Here is a 24,229-nt window from a genome sequence, read left to right as displayed (position 1 = left end):
ATGACAGTTACTATAACTGATAAAAGGTAAGTTATATATGAAGCTTGTTCGTTAGTTTGAAAGCTTCAAAATGTAACTTACCAAAAACCAACATCCGAAAATGATCCTCGTACGATGGGATTATTGTTAATGCTAGCATAATTAAAATGTTTACATTAAACGATACTGAAATTACAGTTTTGCTTTTTTTTCCTTACGTAATTAACGTGTGGAGTAATTTCATTATGTCTTGTAATTATATTAGCATTAATAAGCACACACGAACACTACCATATTTTGATATCTTAAGATAAATCAGTAACCGCATGTTTGTTCTGTAAAAATGGTTTTTAAGCTTTTTAAAATACGTTTGTTGCTGTGTTTTTGATCTAAAAAAAAAAAAAAAAACTCTCTCAGCTAATGCTTCGAAAGTTGTGACGTCACATCATTTGCTTCAAAAAGTGTCACATTTTCTTCCCTCCCAGATATCGCCCTTAAGGATGATACATCTTTAAGTAACTGGAAAGTGTACATGTCTGTGTATAACAAAATGACAAAACGACGTTTCTTGTTTTGTTGTTTATCGCCGCCATTTTAGTGGATTTCTTTATTTTACTGAATTTTGTTACTGTTTTATAACTGATCATAAAACTGAAAGCCAAATTTTAAAAGTTAAGACGTCCTTTGACTTCATCGTTCATCGCTCTTAGGAAACTTTTGCATACGGCGCTAATAGTTTCTTAACCTTGTGCCTGCGCGGAGTACTATTAACAAAGCAAACACCGAATGTTAGAAGGGCTACATGTTTGCAGAATCATTACAAGAATAAAATATCAGCATATTAATGCGTTTTTTCATATATCCTGTATTCTGTACGTGAACACGTGACCCCCCCCCCCTGAATAAACTTATGTAAGACTCTTAAAGTTCTTAATATCAAGTTAAAACTTCGCAGGAAACAAAGTAGCAATAAATAGAAAAATAAATAAATGAGTGAAGATTGCCAGCTCGATAAAATGCGTACATTGTCTACTGAACAGATTCTTGTACTTACGTGATGTCGATGGCCGACCTTCAATCGTTTGGTTTCTCGAGACGGTATTAACGTGCACGTGTAATAAATCCCTGAAGCACTTCATAATGGACAAATGGATCATTCCAAATGGAAGAAAAATGTAGAGGAATTTGGCATATTTTTTATTGTTGTTGAGAATGCAAAAATCTTTTTTGATCATATTTTATTCTCTCCTTAATTCACCTGTTATATCACTTAAGCTATGGCGATTCTGCAGATCCAATTTTCATCATTCATTGTGCCATCTTTAAAAATAACAAATTAAAGGTCTTCGAAACACACACACACACACACACACACACACACACACACACACACACACACACACACACACACACACACACACACACACACACACACACCAGAAAGGATCCATATCTCAGTCGGTACAGACAAAGCCCTTTGGTTGGAAAGACCTGGGTTCGATTCCCGTCCATGATGTGAGGAACCTTTATCTGGTCTCTTTTGACTAAAGGTGAGTTAGCCGGTCTCATACGGAGGTAGAGGGTTTTTTCACCTGAAAAGTCGGGTTTTTCGTCCTTCAGAACATGCGAACCGTCCTGTGAACATACACAGATCTACACTCTTAAAATACATACTTAATCCCTCACTAGGAGGGCTCAACCAGTTCCTTAGGGGGCGGTCGAGGAACGGGGGAACCCCACACGAATACATAAAATGAACATGTTGCTAATTAATATATATTTAAATCCATCTTTTTTTTGAAACCAACTTCATCAAAATAAAACGGATCAACTTTAATTTTTAACTCCCTCGCGCACAATCAAAGTTTGGATATTTTTGAGATTTTATGTATTTCAAACATCATCCAGTTACTTTAATGGGAATTCCTTCTACAGATAAGCCTGGCAATTGCCTAGTTGGCCGAGTGGTTCAAGTATACTCGCTCTGTAATTAACACACCTGCTTGTTAGAATTCTTTCGTGGGCATCATGTCTGTAAATATTTTTAGGGGAAAGATGAATTTTATCGCCTGGTATGAGACCACAATCTTGCTTATTGGGAGACCTAAAGCGGCTGAAAAAGTTCCATGTTTGGTCTCTACAGCGTGGTATCCGGATGATGTACAAAATAGATTTAAAAAAAAAAAAAGCACTTAGCCCAGTCACAGCACTGATACTATAGAATTACACTTTATTGAATGAGACGTATGTAAAAAAAAAATCATAGTTAATACGATTTTTTTTTTTTTTTTTGGCAGGGCCATCTTTATTTATTGGGAATTCATTGTTTTTATGAACTTTTTAGGCTTTTTACTTTATACTTGAACTGCTTTGCAAGATAACACTTAATGCAAAATGTTCTAATTATTAACTCAAAAATAATATGTATATAAAAGGGTAACAAATAATTTATGCCTGGAGGCTCACAGAAGTACTAACAGGCTTTGTTAGTAGCAACACAATAAAGTCTTCAAGGTGGCCTTTCAGTTCTAGATGAGCCTGAAACGTAATTGTCAGCGAGTGAAATAGCCATTGAAGCTTGTCCTTGTGCACTCGACTTCCTAGAATTCAAACTTGTGTGCGAAAGCTCCAATATAAGTCTTGAGGACGACCGACTGGAGGTTAACTTGTGCCTCGAAGGCTTCATTCTTTGCATACACCCGAGAGCGATGACCGTCATCTTTCGGGAAGCTGTACCTACTAGGTGAGGGTCAATGACGTAACAATACAAGTGGAGCAATAGGCCCAAGTTTGTACGCACTGGGACTGGGAGTAGGAAAGAAATTCGAGATTGTTGGTGCGTATAAAAGACAAGTCAGGTCAAACGTGCGCTCTCGTATCACTGAGCAACAGTGCGTTTGGTTTAGCCTCTTTTTGGGAAGAAGAGATCGTCTCCAGCTATAGGAGCGGCTCTTCCAATCCATGCTCTGCTTCTCTTGGAATATAGTGTTCACTTCGTAAGCAGGTAAGTAGAAAATTTAACACAATCGTATCCTCTTTTTTTTTTTTTCTGGCTATTTCGTTTCGAAAATGACAAAGGGACGAAATGATAGAATCGCTTCAACACGCGCAAATTTTAAAAGAGTTTCAAAAATATAGCGAACTTTAAAATAGCAGAAACTGACTGTTTACAATAGCTTTTGATGTACACAAGAAGGCATACTCGCATTCAAGAATGCTCGTATAACACCAGATAACAAATAAGAAAATTGCAATCATCGTAGATGATTATTTAGTGATGCGATTCTGAATGCCATGATTAGCATAGCGATATCATTCATCATCACAACAGTTGAACATAGAACTGATTTTGATTTGTTTGATGTATGTACTGCAGCTATAATTTATGGCTTGTGTCTTCGTATAGGTTGGATAAATTGCCGCGACTGGAAAGTTAACACTTTTTTTTTTTTTTGCAACTGCTTTAATGTAAAAGAAATTTGTCGTTGATAAGTAGAAAATAGAAAGTAGAAATTAAATATATATATAGAATAGAAAGTATCATGTTTATTATTGAAGTTCTAAACGGCATAACAATGCAGCCGATCTTCAGACTATATTTATATAGTGGTAGACTGTAGGCGAAGGAGTATTTAGGAATTTTATCATAAAATTCTACTGTTTTCAGGTACATCATCAATAATTATGTTTTCAACACTCAGCGTCAACGGTTAGCATCACTGTTTAATTTCTCTAGGATAGAATCGTTTCCCATATACAGTAATCTTTGTTCTTTGGAAAAAAATAATCTCCCGCATTTGTACAAGCGAGTTACCAGTTTCGTACTTTCAAAAGCTAGTGAGATTCAAATTAATTTTAGAAACGACGATTTAATTGGAAGAATAGTCATTGATAAATAACTTTTTTTTTAATTTTCTTTTTGTTTTATTAACATATGTTACTTCAATGTTTCAATAGTAATACTTATTTTAGATGTTTAATTTGCGTAACCCTACACAAATAAACAAAAAAAAAAGCATGTCTACAGGTTCACGATTTTTACGTTTAACGGAAAATTCCCGTACCATTTCACTTAATCCACCACCACTGCCATTTGAATGGATATAGTTAATTTGATTTTGTGCAGCCATCAGAGAACTGTTGTTTATTTGATCTTAAAAGTAAAAACACGGGCCATGATTCTTCCACGGAAAATAACGTATTTGATGGGTTCCATCATCCCAGGTTAGTTCGGTCCTTGAGATTGGTGCCTCGAGTAAAAGAATAGGTAGTTTGAATACTGTGTAGTCCAGAGACTTTGAAAGAATAAAGAGACCTTGCCTATGAAAGTAGCTATAATAAGCAAATATATCTCGATATCTTATTATCTGAGATATAAGAATATTTTACAGGACTCTTTCCATATTTGCTTCCAAGTCAGTGAAGACCATTTTGTCCGACATCGCTTCAACTGCACTCAAGACGCTTTGAAGTATTACGAGTTCTTCCTTGTTCACTTCTTTCACCCTCTGTCACCTGGATGAATTCTATTGCCAACCAGAATGAATTTCGTGGTATAAGCTTGTTGGAAATCATTCCATTATTACGCCGAATAACAAAATAGATGGAGAGTGCTCGGCATCTCCGTATAATGAAGCCATGTGGATTAACGTGAAGATGTTTCATATTCCTCTGGAATCTGGTGTTTAATTCGAGTAACTAAAGCTGTGAAAGTGATCATCTGCGATTGCATTTGATATGCACAGCACATCTTGTAAATTAATTTCCTACTACTCAGAGCTATTATTGGGGAGGGGAGGGATAAGTATTGTCATTGCAGCCTCTCTTTCTCTCTCTCTCTCTCTCTCTCTCTCTCTCTCTCTCTCTCTCTCTCTCTCTCTCTCTCTCTGTATTTGCAATACATCTTCAGTTCGAACCATGATATGTGTTCTGAGTTCTCGTATGTTTTAGCACCGCACCTTTCCCTAGTTACCTGATTCAAAGTAAACCTTCCCTTCAAGCTCACGTAAGGCAGATAACAGAATGGCTTCTGTTATTCATTTTAAACTCATTAATACAAATGAAACTTTTATTACACTATTTGTATAAATTCTGGACTCTTTTGACACTGTTTTCTTTTATTATTATTAATGTGAGTGGTGTTCATCCAGCAGCCAACAGTTACAGAAATTGCAGTGAATCCCATTTTTACTTATTTTTTTCTTAAAACAGAAACTGGCGGGTGAGCACATACAGTTGATAAACATAATATACATGCATATGATGACGATAAAAAATAACCCTCATTTCTTAATGAACTATCATATTGATCCTATTCCACTCATTCATCACTATCAAAGCGAAAAATCTAGTTCTCACACCCTTGTTGATCCCACTCTCTCTCAATTTCCAGCGATGACCTCTTATTCTACCCCTTCTAGTCAAGTGCTGAAACATTTACTTAGCATCAATCCTATATGATCCTTTCAGTAACTTAAATATTTCTATTTTCCGCCTATCAATCAACTTTTGCAACCCAAATCTTTGGAATGCTCCCAATCGATCGTCATTGGGAGCATTTCACTGGTCACTCGCCTCTGGATCCTCTCCACCACTTCATCATCCCTAAGAAACCCAGGTGATCAGACATCTGCACACTAACCCAGATATGACTTATAAAGAGGATGATAACTTCCTTTTTTTGCTTGTTGTGCTCTTCAGTAATCAAGTAATCCCATGAGTTCACTTTTATAATATGTTCTCCGAACTTCAACTCCCTATCCACCAACATCCTCTAATCTTTAGCATAATCGGTTTCCTGGAGTACAGTCCCATCAATGTAGTACACAACTTGTAATCTTTTCATCCTGAAATAAGGCACATCACTTTACACTTTTTCACATTAAATTCGCACCTATTATCTTTTTCCCAATAGTGTTAGCTTGTTTAAATCATCCTGCAAACTTTCTACATCACTTAGTTAACTATTATGCTATCCAATTTTGCATCATCAGTAAAGATCTGAATACTTCCTTTCAGATCATTCCCCATATCATTTATGTACAAATCAAATAATAATGGTACAAGCACAGGGCCTTATGACAAATCGTTAGTTACCTGTTTTCCCTTGGATTCTGCATATCCATATACTACTCTTTGGTATCTGTCCATCACCCGCCCTCGTATCTGTGTTATTAATTTTATATACATTCTCATTGTCTTAATTTGCGTAACTGAGTTTCATGTAGCATCTTGCTGGATGCCTTTGCGAAAGCTAGCAGTATCATAATGTAGCCGTTCCCTTTATCGAAGTCGATTACTCTGTTTTAAAAAGTTAATTACTACGAATTAGCCTACCTTACACAAAACCATGCCCCTCTCCTCCCACAGAGTGTCATATTCTTATCAACCCATTCCTGAATTCTGTCTTGAATCAACTTTTCCAATACTTTTGCTACCACTCCCAGAGAGACCGATTGCTCTCTGATTTACTATTGCAATCTTCGAGCCTCCTCTGCACAACGGTACTATTTTATCTCTTTCTTTTCTCTTGGGACTTTACCGAGTACTAAGGTAGTACCTTAGTACTCGATTCCTAACTGTATCCCATCTAATTCCACAGCAGTATGTATATGAATCTAAAATTTTATTTCAAGATCTCAAGACTGATCATTGAAATATTGATCGATCAAATGACTGATCAAGCCCATTACAGAGATATGTAACAACAACTCGTTTATACTAGAAACTGGAGAACTATTTGGGAAAAATCAGAATTAGATAGGACTGCTCACTTAGTCGTCTATTTAATCTTATGATGGATGAGCTTATAAAGAATTATCGGTGTTAATAAACAGTTAGGAATCAGAAAATGGGGATGGGATATGATGTTTTAGACGATGACGTACTCCTTGCAGGATATAAAAATAACTTACAAAAATTGGTGTATACTTTTTTTAGAATAAGTAGAAAAAGTATTTGATGTCAGACGCACGGCCATCTGCCCACAACTCATACTATGCAAATCAGAAGTAAATAAGACGATAGAACAAATAACGAATTTCATGTAGTACCAAGGCAAGTACGATCATAGGTATTAAAACTAATAAAACCTCAGACTGTTTAAACAGTCTAATGCAGAAATATATAAATCAAATATATAAATCAGTTAGTTAGATCATTTCTGATATATTCAGTGGAAAAGTCTGCCATATAGTTAGAAATAGTTGGTAAACATCCAGAAGCATTGAACTACATTGAACTTACTTCTGTTGATGTTATACATCAACAGAAGAACAGAACAACAATATGAATTGAAATAAGCTTATTGAAAGAATGGAAGATTCATGATAATCATAAGCTGGCTTGATGTTTTGTTGTCCTTAAACAAATCCCCACCCTCCCTTATAAAAATGTCTTAAAATAAGATGTTGGAATTCTCTTTATAATATACACTTAAAAGAAGAAAGAAGTTAGCGGACACCATAGTGCGAGGAACAAACAGCCATGGCTTTCACTTTAATAAGATGTAGGACCGTAAAACCTCCTTTTGCTGCGATGACTGCAGCAATTCTACGGGGCATACTTTCCACAAGCGTACGATAGCGATCAATAGGAATATTGGACCAGTCTTCCTTTAGGCATGTAGGCTTGCAGGGCGGTAATTTCGGTTGAAATTACCATCACTCGGCTGTTATTTTGGCAGAAGAATGCTTGAACATCAGAGCACCAAAATACTTGTATCAATTTAACAACCTGTATTAAGGTTTATGAACCCAAATAAGTTACAAAATCTTCCGAAGCTGCTAAATGAAGGTTTGGAAGAGGAATGGTTTATGCTGTCATCGGCAAAGCTGTAAATAAGATTTGAAGTCTTACTTATAGCTTTGCTAATGACATTATAAACCATTAATTTTTTATATCGAGGGATCCAGTTTCTGTCATCTCTCTCTCTCTCTCTCTCTCTCTCTTCTCCCATGCATCGTGGGTGATATCCTTTACGCACATGCTCGATAGGCTGTGCAGGGATCCAGATCCGCTCGCATTCGAGGATATCACTGCATTTGAGGACAGTGCGGCAGATCGCAGTTCTTGATATAAAGATGAAACACGAAAGCAGGCCACTCCAGGCTTCCAATAAGCAAGATGATGATGCTGTTTAACCAGAGGATGAAAAACATCCATCTAAATATGCTTCTTTTGTGTAAGGCAGTACTCGCCAGAACCCTGTTTATGGAAACTGGCTACACGGATATACCGAGCGGAACTACTCATCGCAAGTCCTTTAGTAGCCAGAAATTGCTATAAAGTTAAGATCCCAGTAATGTATATTGAAAGAAATGAATGCAATCCTACGAGATTCTTCTGTTAACATTTTTCCATGCAACACCACTTCCATTAACAGAGAATCTTCTTACAGCTTCCTAGTAAAAGCCATTAGCCACTTTTAAAGGAGCGTAATCCTTAAGAAAATATTACTTTTTCCATTTAATAATAGTTTATGATGACTATAAAAAAGCGTTTTAATTAAAAAAAAAACGATCAAAATATCGCCTTGACGTAACTCACCTGAAGATGTAACAGAAATTATATATAATATAATTTCTGTTAATTCTCATAATGTAAAACAGTAATACATCTCCTAAGAGCTGCGTTTTACATTATGAGAGAATATTAAGGACAGTGACAGAGCTTGCTCCACCTTTTGCTCCGAGTTGCCCTGGTGTTGTACTACCCAAGTGATTACTTACACTTGGGCTCGCCGATAGTTTTTTCGGCATGAAACTCTAGGATTTCGATGGATTTCGATCCGAGTTTCGTACCCGACTGTAGAATAATACGGGATTTACTATCTCCCTTAAACTTAATATAATTTCTGTTACATATAGAAGTGGGCGGTAAATCTAATCCACTAAGATATGTCTTTATGAATTTCACCACCACTCTCTAGGTGAAGCGAAATGCTTGCTTAAGCACTTTTGTTTCTGATGGGTTAAGTTCTTCTAAGATCAGTTTTGAATTCCTTTAGTAAATAAATAATAAATTTCTCTAATAAAAATTTAGTCAACATGTTAATTATTTTTGGAGATTAGGAAATGGGTAGCGCTCTTTGGTTATAAAAAAAAATCTAAACAAAAAACGGGAACTAAATGCTAAGGATACAAGGCATGACTATATTGTTAGCACACTGCCTCTATAATAATAATAATAATGGATAAATAAATAAATAAATATAAACTCGACCATCAATGCAAAATTAATGTGCTTTCAGTTCTTACAACATTTCAGCAATCTATCCTTCCGTGACATTGATAAATACTGCATCGCCAAAAATAAACTGTAGGCAATATTATCAGCCAATGGCCTTGTATGATTGCTACTTCAGCCAAGTAACCCACAGAGGAAACCCAAGAAGCCATCACTTAGGGACCAAAGGGTGCCTTCAAGGGTGGTACGAAAATCTCAGCATTAATTACTAGTTGTTTAATAGACACATGCATTTTGTTTTAGACATAATTTTTGAATAACGGTTTCACCCATATCAGAGAAAGCCAAATATAATTTGTTATTCCTATATATTTCACTAAATTTGTCATGAGAGATATGCCATGTAAGACATAATTTTTGAATAAAGGCTTCACATATGTAATAGAAAATAAAACAAAAAACATATTTACATTCTGAATACAGGAACGAATCATATAGCATGTATATAATATCACGTGTCTTGGTCGCAGCTGTACAATAGGAGGAAACGCTTAATTAGAGTTCAAAGACTTAGAACAGATGTATAATTCATTAACCACACTACCAGCCAAGACGTCTATGACGTCAAGGTCATCATGGATGCGAAGTGCATATTAAAATTGTAACACCATTGATATTACATTGAAATATGGTGGATGCGAAGCGTATGAGGATGCGTATTTAATCCATAATGGCCGTAAAGATGGTTAATTTAAAAATAAATAAATAAAAATATAAACAATTAACAGCAAAATTGCTTTTAATTTTTATATACAGTAGCACATTTATAACACTCGTATAACACACTGATAAGAAAAGCAAGTCATGTTTTAAGGAAAAAATTATTTATTTAGTTTTTTATTTTATTTTTAATACCAGTCATTTCTGTTAGATTAGAAATTTGTTCATATATAATAACATTTCGTCATTTCCTTATAAAAAATTGTTTTTCTAGGTCAACGATGCTTCAAACGATAAAAGTTTCGATATGTGTAATTCTAATAATTAGCTTTATTGATGTGTGCCACAGTCAAGCTGTTCGACCCCCTACGGGATTAGGTAGGTAGATTTTTCGGAAACTTTTTGTTAATTTTCTTTCTTATCTTCCCTTTTCTTTATAACAATTGATTATAACAAAACAAATAATATAGTTATTAGTATATAATTTATTAAAACAGTTGTATGCTTATTTTATATATAAAAACGAATGTTCGGTTCTTCTCTACTCAAATTTAATTGACGTTACTGCTTCTAAATTTTGCATGATTAAAAGGGAATGTTCGTGCTTTAACTTCTCAAATGACACCAGTGCTTTGTACTGAAGTACCATCTAAATTAATCTCGTATATAAAGATTATTATGCAGATTGCCACAGGTTACGTGTAACGACCACTTTGTTAATTAAGCGATCCATTTTATGTTGTTTTGTTTACATTCACATGAACCATTTGTCCTAGAGACATGGGCTTCCCCGCTTTTTATTTTCTTTCTTTTTTTTTTTTTTTTTTTTTTTGTACATTTGTCGATTTTTTAAAAATCGATAGAGAATAGAAAGCTCGAAATAAACACCTTAAACTGCAAGGGTGTCCAGCCTGTATCCGCTAACAATTTTCATCTAGCCATCGTGAATGCATCGACAAATAATTAAAAACATCAGGTTAACATATTCATACTACACACATGCAATTCCACACCATAGCCACGAAATATCTGGAGGACGTTGCGACATTACTCTTGTTGAAAAGGCTTAGGTTAGATTCCCTCCAGGCGTGAAGAGCAGTCAATCAACTTCACAGATAATTGTGTTCTAATTTCTCTTACAACAGGTCCCATACATTTAGGAACAAACTTTCTCACATGAAATAAACAAATCTGAAACTAAAAGTAGCATATCAGATATCTTCACAATTCCAGTTTAAAACAAAAAAAAAAAAAAAAAAAAAAAAAATCGGCTAACGCCTTTTTATTCTCCTTATACGGGGAGTAGGCGAGGCCATTTAGCCCTATCTAACTTTTGGAGATTGAGTGGGCAGTTCAATCTCCACTGGTACCAATCAGAGATAGATGGCCCAAGGCTATCACTAATTAAGCGGTACTCAGTGAAGAGGGACGGCTCAAATGTGCCGCCATCTCGTGGTCCCTAACCCTAACACAATATATTTAATGTCTGAAATAATGTGGGTTCTACGGTCGATTTTCTTGAGTTTACAGGACGAAAAACCCGAGTTTCCGGGAGGAAAAACCTGCTTGCCCGTGCCAGAGATCGACTAACTCGGGAACCGGTCGAAAAAAGGCTTAGAAAAATTTCCTCTAGTCGCCGACTAGACTCGAAACCAAGTCTTCCTTCGTGCGGCCAAGCGCGGTGGTTGGCAAACGCCACATCCACTGAGCTACACAACCCAAAAACCTCACTAATTATCATCAGCCTTCCAGTAGGAGACCTGTGTCCATCTTAGGTTGATTGACAGCTGCCTTAAACTCACGAATTACCCAAAGTCATACGTGTCACTTTTACAATCGATATGAATACTGTCAAATGTTTTCAACATAGGTTTTGTGTTTGTGAGGGAAAACCGGAGCACTCGGAGGAAAACAACTCCACAGTCTGAGACTAATCCAGTGCTGTTAAAGAAACGATAAATAAATAAACAATTATATATTTGCTTAATATAGAAAATATTATGATTCGATGGTAAGGCTTATGTCTAAATATATACATTTATTCTCCTGGTCGGTTTATAGGACAAAAAAAAATCGACTTACCGGGAGAAAAAATCCTGCCACTGCCTTATGAAGCTCACATTCATTTGATAAATTTGATAAAGGTTCTTTGAGTCCTAAACATGATTCGAACCTAGATTTCTTCAACCAGAGACGTCATCGAAACTGACAGAGTATGGTGGCTCAGGGTTGGTCCTATCAACCCGAATACCCAATTCCTCATGTCATTAACTCTTTCTAAAGCTTGGCCATTCAAGCTATGCTCATCTAATACTGCCTTCTTGCCAGCTAGCATATACTTACATTTGTTGACAACGAATATTAAATACTACATTCATGTCCACTCCAATCTTTTATGATTGCTATGCAAAGAACTTGAGGTTGTCCGAAGAATTGATTATTTTTCCCAGCTTCACGTAATCAACGAAGAAAAATATTACTCTTAGTATTTCAACCCAAATCATTTATGAATTATATTAAACAAGGTCCTTAAACCGAACCCATGAATACCCCGTACTTAACCACTTGCCTCTTGAGAATACTGCCGTCTAAACTTTACTTTCTCTCTTCTATATGTCAATTTATTCACTCACTTAGTAATCATAAATTCCTGTGTATTTTATTCGGCAGGTTTTTACTTGGAACGCTTTCAGCAGTCTCTGAGAGGATCGACAAATCTACTAATTTTTATGAAAATCGTCGATAGAAAACGAATAAATCACATGACAATCATTACCGTGATCTGTTTCCATCAACGATTTTCATAAAAATGAGTAGATTTGTCGATCCTCCCTTCGAAACCATGTTGTACCTTATTCCTCGAGTAATCTTAAAAATACTAAAAAAGTACATCCCGGATCATCCTGGATACTGATTCTAATTAATTATTTCATCGCGTTGTCATCATCATCATCAAATTCCTGACATGTACCCTCAAGGGGTGTAGAGGATATGATAGTACTACATGAAAAAGTTACATCATTACTAACTTCCTATCTACAATTTCCCTCCAAATCAGTCTGTTACTTGTCAAGACTCCAACATTGTCAGATCTTATATTTCTGTCGTCTAAGGTACTTTGTACCGTATCAATCCACCTGTATCTTGGTCTTCCTCTGGGTGGCCTTTTTCTTGCCAACCTGGCAGAGAACACTTGTTTTGCTAATCTTTCTTCGCCCATTCTGTTTAAGTGACCAAACCACCTGAGATTAGCTCTGCTAACGCATTTCTGGATGCTGACAATGTCAAGTTCTTTCCTAATATCCTCGTTTTTAATATGATATTGCCATTGATGCCATCTGTTCACGCCTCTAATATTTCTCAAGATTCTCTAGTCTTTGGTGAAGTGTTTTACTTCTGATCCAGCTCTCAGATCCATAAGTTAAAACTGGTTTGAACACTGTCTTGTATACAGCTAATTTAGTGATCCGATTAAATTCTCTCTTATTCCATATGAATTTATTCAAATGACTTCCTATCATACCAGCTTTGTTGATTCTATTGTCTATTTCCATATTTAATTTATCATCTTCACTAAAAATCGTGCCTAAGTAGCTGAAATGTTTTACTTGTTCTACAGGTTCCCCGTTCACAACACAATTGACATTTATAACATTAATTGAGAGCCAAATGGCTATTTTTCTGGCATCCTTAATAATAATTAAGGGGATACAAATCCCTTGTTGTTCAACTGCCAGTAAGCAAATCTCTAAGATCGAGAACTACGAATCTACGAGTTTCATATATATATATATATATATCGAAAAACCATCGTCGAATCCAAGTGTAAATGACCACTTGGTAGCACAACACCAAGCCAACTCGAATCAAAGGTGGAGCAAGCTTCCTCACTATACTTGATATTTTCGAATAATGTAAAAACTCAGCCCCTAGGGGATGTAATACTGTAATTACATTATGAGGAGAGGTCACTACCCAGACCGGTTTCAACCTTTTTTGAGGTCTCATCAGTGAGTAGGTAGACCTGGAAGATAACAAGGTTTAAGTGAAAAAAAACTTACATACCTTTACTATACGAATGAAATAAAGGTGTGTTTGTATATTATAACATAAATTGAAAATAAACGGCTATTTTTCTGACATCCTTAATAATAATTAAGGGAATACAAATCCCTTGTTGTTCTATCCTCATAATGTAATTACAGTATTACCTCGATCTTAGAGTTTTGCTTACTGGCAGTTGAACAACAAGGGATTTGTATCCCCTTAATTATTACAGTTGACATTTTCAACAATTCTACCTATTTTCATTGTCTTTGTCTTTTTAATGCTGACATTCATACCATATCTATTACAACGGTTATTCAATTTAGTCAGGGAATCTTGCAAACTTGTAGCGGATATATTTAGAAGTATAACATCATCCGCATAAAGCAAAGAGCTGATATTAACACCTCCAATTCTGATATCATGTTTAATACCATTTTCCTTCATAATGTGATCCATATAGATAATTAATAACAGAGGGGATAATGTACATCCTTGTTTCACACCAGATTTAACATTAAACCATCTTCCTGTACTTCCTTCAATTCTAACTGCTGACTTACAACTCAAATAAAGACCAAGTATTGCTCGATATAATACCCCATTGACACCATACAACTGTAGAGTATTGAATAGCTTCCCTCTTGGCACCTTGTCATATGCCTTTTCCAGATTGACAAAACTTAAATACAGATCTTTGTTATATTCCTATGCTTTCTCAAATATTTGTCGTAAAGTGAAGATCTGATCCGGACAGCTTCTATTTGACCTGAATTCAGCTTGTTCTTCACCAAGCTTTTCTTCCACAATTCTTCTCAACCGTTTCTCAAGTATACTGGCATAAATCTTGCCAGAAACACTCAGTAGGGAAATGCCTCTGTGATTCTCACATTCAGTTTTATTTCCATTTTTATATATGGGTACTATGAGAGCTCTACTCCAATCATCGGGAATTCGTCCCTCTGTCCACGCCTTCTGAACTATGCAGTGCAGCCACTGTAAGACTTTTATACCTCCATACTTCAGCATTTCTGATCGAATATCATCTACTCATGCTACCTTTCCACATTTCAAGCCTTTGATGGCTTTTTCTACTTTAAGTATGGATATGTATTCCTGACTGTATGCCTATTCAGTGTTCTTTTACCACTGTGCTATCACTGCTTGTTTCATTTAGCAATTTTTCGAAGTAATTACTAAATGAAACAAGCAGTGATAGCACAGATATTTCAAGGATATCTTTTTCTTCCGTTTTCATGTCACCTTTATCATCTCTACCTCCTTTTACAGCACTCTTTCCTCCATTTCTAAGCTTCTTCAACAACCTCCAGAATATCTTATCACCTTCTTGATATTTATTTTCTATGTTCTTGCCAAAGTCCTTCCATGACTTTTGTTTAGCTAGTTTTACACAGTGTTTAGCTTTCTTGCATTTGTCTGTATTCTCTAGGAGCACAAGCTGACTTATTTTCCAGGAACCTTGTGATATGTTTTCTTATTTTCCTTCACTGCCTCTTTAACTTCCTGTGTACACCATGCAGTTCCTTGCAGACTTGCAGACTACCTCACCACATGCCTCTCTGGCTGTATCAATCAAGGTTTTCTTCACTGCTTGCCACTGAATCTCCACGGTTTGGTTCCTGTTCTCAAACTCTTTCATTTTTTCTTCAATAATCTTTGTGTATGTTAGTCTACAGTTCATATTTGAGAGCTGCTCAACTTTTATTCGCTTTAAAACTTTCTTACATATTATTCTTTTCAATATGAAATTCAATTTTATCCTGCTCAAGACTAAATAGTGATTGCTTCTAATTTCAAATCCTCTGTACACTCCGGTGTCCTTTTACCAGGGAGAAAACATCACTATCAACAATAACATAGCCAATGAGACTTTTCTTATCCGTTGCAAATTCACTTGTTCACAGGTGCACATGTGAAGTTGTGCACATTTTTATGTTGGAACATGGTGTTAGTAATAACCAGTCCATGTCCTGAGCAGAAATCCAACAGGTATTTGACATTATTATTAGCTTTGTTCTTTTCTCCAAATTTTTCCAAAATATTTTTGTATGTCTGACAATCATTTCCTACTCTGCTATTCAGATTCCCAACAAGGACTAACTTTTCCTTTTTCATTGTGCCAGTTGCTTTTTCTAAAGCATCAAAAAATTCCTCTACTTCTACCTTAGTAGACCCTTCTGTGGGACCATAGGTAGAAATAAATCTCATTGTCCAGTTCCCCATTCTGATATTTGCCCACATAATTCTATGTGATATTGACTACAATTCAAGAAGATTAGCCTCATATTTAGTGTTGAATACTATAGCTACTCCTTTTCCTCGATTGTTATTGCTTGAATATAATATTTTGCATTTATTCATCAGAAAGATCTCACCAGTTTTTGTCTTTTTTGTTTCAGTCACCCCTATTATGTCGATCTGGTACTTATCTAATTTCTCAGCTAGCTCCATTTCTTTGCCATTCAGACCTTCTTATGTTGATAGTACCGATCTTTAACTCTGGTGGTGTTGAGGTGGGGTGTGCTCGCGTTGTCTATAATACTAATAAGATTATCTAGTTTATAATTATTCTCTTTATGCGATAAACCACCCTTATGAATTCATTCTTTCAAATTTCTAATCAGAGAGTACTGTTTCCAATTTCAGAGATTCATTGATGTTGGTCAAATGTGGATAGATTAACCCTGATGTATAGCCGTTTAATATGAATGAATTTCATCCATTGTAAACTTTTAGGATTTGATTTATATCTGAAATTTACAGCTAAAACTTCTTCTATAGTCTTTTAAATAACCCCAGTTTCAAACTATGTCCCATCCTAAACATCTCAGAATTTCTTTCAAATTCCATGCAAACATAATCAAATAACATTCTAATGATCTCCGATCTACATAAAATAATTTCATCCTTTCTCCATAGAATTGCCGTAGATTATGATAATATTTAAATCGGAATCTAACACACACACACACACAGTAAAGCGATGCCAATTATTAGACTGATTCATCCATTAAAAGCTAACTGTTTTCTTACCATTTTTTTACCAGTTTGTGTGTGTGTGTGTGTGTGTGTGTGTGTGTGTGTGTGTGTGTGTGTGTGTGTGTGTGTGTGTGTGTGTGTGTGTGTGTGTGTGTGTGTGTGTGTGTGTGTGTGTGTGTGTGTGTGTGTGTGTGTTTTATCGTGCAAAAAAGAAAACCGGCCAGATCACAGTTAGTAACACATAGTACACATCATTACCATAGCCCGAGATGCCTATTTATAATTCCAAAACGACCAACTCAAACATTTCTACATTTTGTACCATCTGCTGTGAAGTAGTCCAACATCCTGATTACCTTCAGTGATTTCTTACCCACTCTGAAGCTTCTTCTTACACCGCACTATTCCGAACGTATTTGTCATTACCAGTAGTATTTGCTTTTATTCAGCTATTTATCCTCTACTCTTACAGATAAACATAACATTACCTTCATCCCTTTCATCGTGTTTTATATGATTTTATATAATCCGCATTTGACAAGTATCAGGTCCCATCAGTATTCGAGGCCCAAATTCTAATTTTCCGGAACTAAAACTTCCCCATTCTGTCACATCAATATGAAAATGTCGGAATAAATATTTTGAATTTACATTCTAAGACTGAGATGGGATGTTCTAGATATTTCTTAATAAGAAATGATTTGTTTAAGTATGTTAGAATCTGAGAAATAAAGCGGAGAAAAATGAATTAATTCAGGAACTGTCATACTCAGTTTATTAAAAACATTCAGTTGAGGCTCGAGTAATGCCAGCTAGTTTTGCTAGCATTACTGCTATAAGAAATCAAAATCAAAATGTTATTTCGGAAGAGAATTTTTATGGTTGAGTTGTTCAGAATATTCATTGGCAGAACCGGCCGGTGCATAGGTACTGTGGAACTGCAGCACCTCCAAATTTTCTCGATATATAAATATATTTATTAATTTATTTATATTTGCTTGTAATATTTAATTTTATCATCGACAATCCCATACAATTATCTTATTTTGTATGAAAAATAATAATAATTCATCTTGTAGCACTTAGGAAGGTGAAGGACGCTAGTAGCACTGTGTTTACCACAGTGTCATATTGCTAATATTTGCTACGCATGCAAACACATGGACGTCATAGTGAGATGCGAGCTATTAGCGTAATGCGGCTACTATTCCGAACTGTACATGAACAACAGTTCTCCTGTTGTTCATGTACAGTTTGCGCCAGTAGTAGAGTGTTCGTAGTGCTTATCGTGTTTACTCCGTCTAAATAATCTTTAAATATATGGACATTACAATTAAAGACATAACATTTGTTATAGTTTTCATTTTAGAACATTATTGGGGTTATGTTGAGGAGGAGTGGAAGCTGTCACTGCCTCTGCACTCTCATGCCGTGGCAGAAAGCAGCTCGGCGTAGCAACGAGGAGTGAGAAAAAGACACCTTGGTGGAACCAAGAAGTCCAAAAAACTGTCCGGGAAAAAAAGGAGTCCTACCTAACATGGCTTAGGGTCAGGTCACCTGAGATGAGTTTGCGGTATGCTGAGGCACGAAAAGCTGCTTCTGAGGCAGTAAAGACAGCAAAGCAGAAGGCTTGGGAATTCTTTGGAGAAAGATTGGACTCATCCTACGCAAATGCAAACAAAGTATTCTGGCAGACCATAAGCCGCCTTCGAGGGAGGAAATCGTGCACAGCAAGGGCAATTAAGACTTCTGATGATGCACTTTTAACAACCGAGAAGGATATCCTCCACAGATGGAGGGAATACTTTGAGGCCTTCTTAACCTGGGTGGCCCAGCAGTTGTGGACATCCAAGAGGTGTAGATCGGAGCAATGACTAGTCTCACAGCAGAAGAGGTCCATTTAGCAATAAAATCGCTAAAATCCGGCAAGGCTGTTGGCGATGATGAAATTCGGCTCGAAATTCTAAAAGCCTTAAATCGATACGGTGTTCTCTGGCTGACTCGAGTGTGTCAGGCTGCTTGGATATTTGGGCGACCACCAAAGCAATAGCAGACAGGCATAATAATATCAGTCTTCAAGAAGGGAGACCAGAAGAATTACAGTAACTATCGTGGCATCTCTCTGCTCAGCCTGCCTGGGAAAGTGTATGCTAGGTGCTTGGAAAGACGGTGCAGGAGCATAGTTGAGTCAAAGTTCCAGGAAGAACAATGTGTCTTTCGTCCTGGTAGAAGCACAACTGACCAAATCTTCACTTTAAGGCAAATCTTTGAGAAATCTTGGGAATATGCCAAGAATGTCTACACATGTTTTGTAGACTTGGAGAAGGCATATGACCGGGTTCCTCGGGATAAGCTTTGGCAAGTAGTACAGGAGTATGGAGTGGATGGTCAACTATTAGCTGCCATCAAGTCCCTGTATGAATGCCCAGAGTTTTGTGTCAGGGTAAACAGCACAAAGTCTGAACCTTTCACAGTCTCCGTTGGCCTCAGCCAAAGGTGTGTTCTGTCACCCCTTCCTTTTCATAATATTTATGGACTGGATTGATAGGCACAGCCTAGGCAGTGAGTGTGTCAGAATTGGAAGATGTAGCATTGGACGTCTGCTTTTTGCAGATGGCCTAGTTCTGCTTAGCTCTTCCACAGATGACCTCCAGCGGACCCTGGATAGGTTTGTAGCTGTTTGTGCAGATGCCGGCATGAAGATCAGTGTGGCCAAAACTGAAACATTTGTGGTCTCAAAACAACCATCCCAGTGCACTCTACATGTAAGTGGAGTCCCAATGAGGCAGGTGGAGAAGTTTAAATACCTTGGGTCCATATTCACGAATGATGGAAAATGGGACGTAGAGCTAGATACTCGAATTTGTTTAGCAAGCTCAATATTGTGGGAACTTGGCCGTTCGGTAGTATTGAAGTGGGAGTTATGCCAGAAGGCATAGCTGGCTGTCTTCAATACAGTCTATGTGCCCATCCTCACCTATGGTCACGAGAGTTGGGTAATGACCGAAAGAATGCGGACACGAATCCAAGCGGTTGAAATGAGGTTCCTTCGAGGGGTTGCGGGGCTAACAAGACTCGACAGAGTCAGATGCTCTGCAATTCGGGAAACCCTCAATACTCAACCGCTGCTTCTCCGTGTTGAGAGATCACAGTTACGTTGGTACGGACACCTGGTCAGAATGCCACAAGAGAGGCTCCCTCAGCAGGCTCTCTTTGCCAAGCCAGAAGGTGGGAGGCCACGTGGAAGGCCAAGGACTCGCTGGATAGATTATATCCAAAACCTTGGGTGTATACGTTTGGGAATCCCACCAGAACACCTGAGCTTGGTGGCAGAGGATTGTGACCATTGGAAGTTCCTCTTGCAGCTGTTTCTCCCCACAACCCAATTAGGAAAGGTGGGCCTTGGAGATGTATTGGGATTATGATAATGGATTTTATTTTTAAGTAATTTTGAATTGTACTAAACTGTATAATTTATCGATAATAAACAATATTTTTTCATGAAACAAAACAAGAAGAATATATTTTATTTTTAAATAATTTTGAATTGTACTAAACTGTATAATTTTATCGACAATAAACAATATTTTTTCATGTTTAATTTTTTTTTTTAATTTTTTCCATAATTTTGATATTTTATCTAAACACGTATACACTGTACTTATAGTGTATACGTGTTTAGATAAATATAAAATTTCGAAATATACGTATGTATATTCCGAAAGTTGCAGCACCCCCCCCCCCCCACGATTTCAAGCCACGATACCCACAGTTCATTGGGTAGTGAAAATCTTCATAGCTGGTGACTTAGCTAATGTATTTCTGTAAAGTGAGACAATAGTTTTAATTCAGACTTAAGTAATACCCCCCCCCCCTTTTAATTGTTTCACGGTTCTAATCATTTGTAGAATCCTTTGTAAATATTGACACTAAAACAGAAACGTCCGTTAGTTTTTTTTTGTTTTTTTTTTCAACGCCTGGTAGTTCATTACAAAATGTCGCTCCTTCTCAATATGAAAACACTGATACTGAAATACTGGAGAGCATCGTTACGTCTGTTTAATCATTTATTTAAATAATTATTTTAAGTTTTCACTGATTTACCAACAGCTTCTTTTATGTGACTTACAAAAGTGGGATAGTTCATCGGCTGCCTCGTAAATGGCTTTCTTTCAGGTTTAACTGGTTGTTAAATCTTCAGAAAAATTACAAAACATTATTTATTTATTTGTGAAGATATTTTAATATATATTTAAGTACTATGATGAATGGTATTTGTGAAAGGAATCTAAAACGAAACGTAATCCATTTATCTCTTAGGAAGTATCTTTGATATCGTGCGACAGCAGAATCAAGCATGCCCCGGTGATAATGGGGATAAGGGAATCTGCCTCCCTGCACGGGAATGTGAACAGAGAAGAGGAGAGAGCATTGGAGTCTGTGTAAATGGAGTCTATCGGTGTTGTTATTGTAAGTTCTGATTTGTTTCACAATAACTATATTTAGACATAGAATTGTTTAAAGTTAATATCATTGTTTTTATGTTCGCTCTCACAGATCTGTAGTGATAAAATATATGATCTTACCCAACTTTACTATTTTGCTTTGAATCCACATGATTCGGTTACTTTTGCTCATATTAAGGAGGGGAAAAAAAGGGGAAAAGAATTTGAATAGCAGTGAATTTGAACTGTTTACAAAATACTTTATTCACAAACAAGGAATAATATTGAGTTTCTTCTTTATAGCTTCACACTTTGAAGTTGAAGTTGAAACTGATGTTTCTTCTTCTTTTTTTGGTCACTGACATGCTCAGTAATGAGCAATACAATCATGTAAGCATGAGCATGTTGGCAAACTGAGTGACAGACTGTCTGGCTAATATATCAAAATGCTTTCCGACTTACTAGGAAGTCGAAGGTTTCCACATTCGGTATGCGATCGGACCAACAGGAACAATGGGAAAATTTTTCATGTTTTATTTAAAATCCAAAATTTTTAAGTTTAAGTACCTGTTTTTATTTATTTATTTAATTAATTTTCCTAACACATATATTCTCCCTATTTCTCGCAAATTCATCCTAAGTATGGATCAAACAAAAGGATCGAATCTTATCCATGTCACAGGGCTTAAGGGCTTCAAACTATATGTTTTCGAAATTTAATGCAAAACGAAAAAAAAATTGTCATTGCAGAGTCTACTATTTGGAAGATTCATTGGTCAGTTCCCATGCAAAGGATGCAACATCTCTGCTACTGCTGACTTTATTGCATATGTTAAGATGAATTGGGCTGTTTAGAATTTCGGCGGAAGAAAGTAGATTATAATGCTAATACGGGTGTTAATTGCTTGTGTTCTCTTGGCCAGTTTTTGCCTATTTTTCTGGATGAGGAAAAAGAAAAAGAAAAAAACTTCTGTTTTCATCGGTGTCATTATTAATTTAAATATGCATTATCCCTATGTTCCTATCTGGACTCTAGGAAGATGCATTTTGCAAAAGAAACCCGAATTCTCCATTAGAGTGTTGTAGTCCCTAGTTATAACTGCGCGTTTTTTATTTGTTTGTTTGTTTCATAAATACAGATCATACACCAGATATGTTTGGAAAATCTATATTCGTATTAGTTGTGTACGTCGATGTCAAATGTGCACCATATTACGACATTATGGAACATGTCTATACAGATTTATAACAAGTGTTGTGCAAGTTCATATATTTGAATATAAATAAAAGGGATAATTAAAATAAAAAAAACTGACTGGCATAAATTTTTGTGTATAATTAATTTATTTTCATAATCAGTGTGCCCGATTATTATTATTATGACTATTTGACACCTCCAAGGAGTCATCAAGGGAGGGCACCTGCTCTACAACTCCGTTCCTACCATTCAATCACCAACTGACCCCACCTACACCATCTACCGCCGACCACCACTAGTATTTCCACAGACAATCACAAATATCCATGCCCAGGGCGCGATTCGAACCCGCAACCTTTTGACTGGCGAGCGGATACGCTCGCCACTTGGCCAACCAGACCGACAATGAATTAATAAATTAAAAAGAAATAATTCAAACTACTTGTTTCGCAAACGTTTCGATAAACATTAAAATTTGTTGACCAGTGTCATAATTTATGTAAATTCGAAATAGTATTTGATAATTTGAAATCATCTAATTATTATTAACTTGATATTACGTGTATACTTAGTAAATATCAACCAAGTGGAAAACAACAAAAAAAACTTAGTTTTATTTTAAGTGGAAAAAGATGATATTTCCAACAAACTTTGTGTCATGTAAATAAAATTTTATGGCTAATAAATTTTTTCGCTATGATTTTTTGCAACATATCTTACTGTAGGATTTTTTCACCTTTTTTTTTTTCATCTGTTTTATTTCTATCCCATTTTATCTTTTTCATAGTTAAATTTACTTGCAACGGAGTTACAACGCAGAATGAGACTACATTTGTCAATCCCCACTATCCCCATGGTGAAAATGGTACGAAAACCTGTCAGGTAACAGTAGAGAAACAACCAAACGTCTGCCAATTGAGGTTAGATTTTGAAGAATTCAACCTCTCCCAGCCAGATGTCCTTGGTCTGTGTACAAAAGATTCCTTCATGGTCAGAACAACAGTAGGAGAACGACTGCCTATCCTCTGTGGAGAAAACGGAGGACAGCACCGTAAGTTTTTCTTTTTTTTTCATTTCTTTTAATAGTATTTTTAAAATCCGAGAGGACCAAAAAATGACTATTGTTCCATGGTTGTTGCAGTTCACCTTAAACACATTCTCGTATAGACTGCTTTCTCAGCTCTTTATTTAATTATCATTTGAAACCTCCTCTTAAGTTGGAGAAACTGATGAACATTGAGATCCCGAAACATCCATGAATATCAATAAAGCAAGATATCATAGTTGCTCAAAATGTCTGCGTTCTATTTGGACACACATTTTCGGCCATCATAATAATCCTCTCGTTATTCATGATCGTTAGTTGATCATTTCGAATGTAGTCTTCAACATCCAAAAATTCTCCAGTACATTGCACCTTTATCAATAACATTTTCATGTAACCCCCCGTCTTTAGAGCTATGAATCCTGCTCTCTTGTACATTCCAGGGATGGGATAACCAGCAATCTACTTTAGAGACTAATCATAGCATTCTCTCATGCCACCGCAGAACTCCATTAAACAGAGTCGTGGTTTCACGATGAACAACGAGATTCATCTCTCACCTAATGACATGCACAATCATTGATGTCACAGTGGGATTCTTACTTGGAG

The 24,229-nt window shown here is 36.3% G+C and overlaps 1 protein-coding gene across 1 annotated transcript in view; it reads left to right on the top strand.

Moving 5' to 3' along the window:
• LOC150097865 (uncharacterized) overlaps positions 1–24,229 on the top strand; it is a 32,235-nt gene continuing 8,006 nt past the window's right edge. The window contains exons 1-3 of the mRNA XM_090406614.1: positions 1–26; positions 10,160–10,263; positions 23,363–23,626. Coding sequence (XP_090262740.1) covers positions 1–26; positions 10,160–10,263; positions 23,363–23,626 — 394 coding nt within the window. The remainder of the gene's footprint in view (positions 27–10,159; positions 10,264–23,362; positions 23,627–24,229) is intronic.

The sequence above is a fragment of the Typopeltis vanoorti genome, chromosome 16, assembly GCF_054136105.1.
Source record: "Typopeltis vanoorti isolate ZY-2024b chromosome 16, IOZ_Tvanoo_1.0, whole genome shotgun sequence".
In the NCBI taxonomy this organism is placed as follows: domain Eukaryota; kingdom Metazoa; phylum Arthropoda; class Arachnida; order Uropygi; family Thelyphonidae; genus Typopeltis; species Typopeltis vanoorti.
The sequence above is the reverse complement of the archived record's forward strand: the minus strand, read 5'-3'. Positions and strand labels throughout refer to the sequence as shown.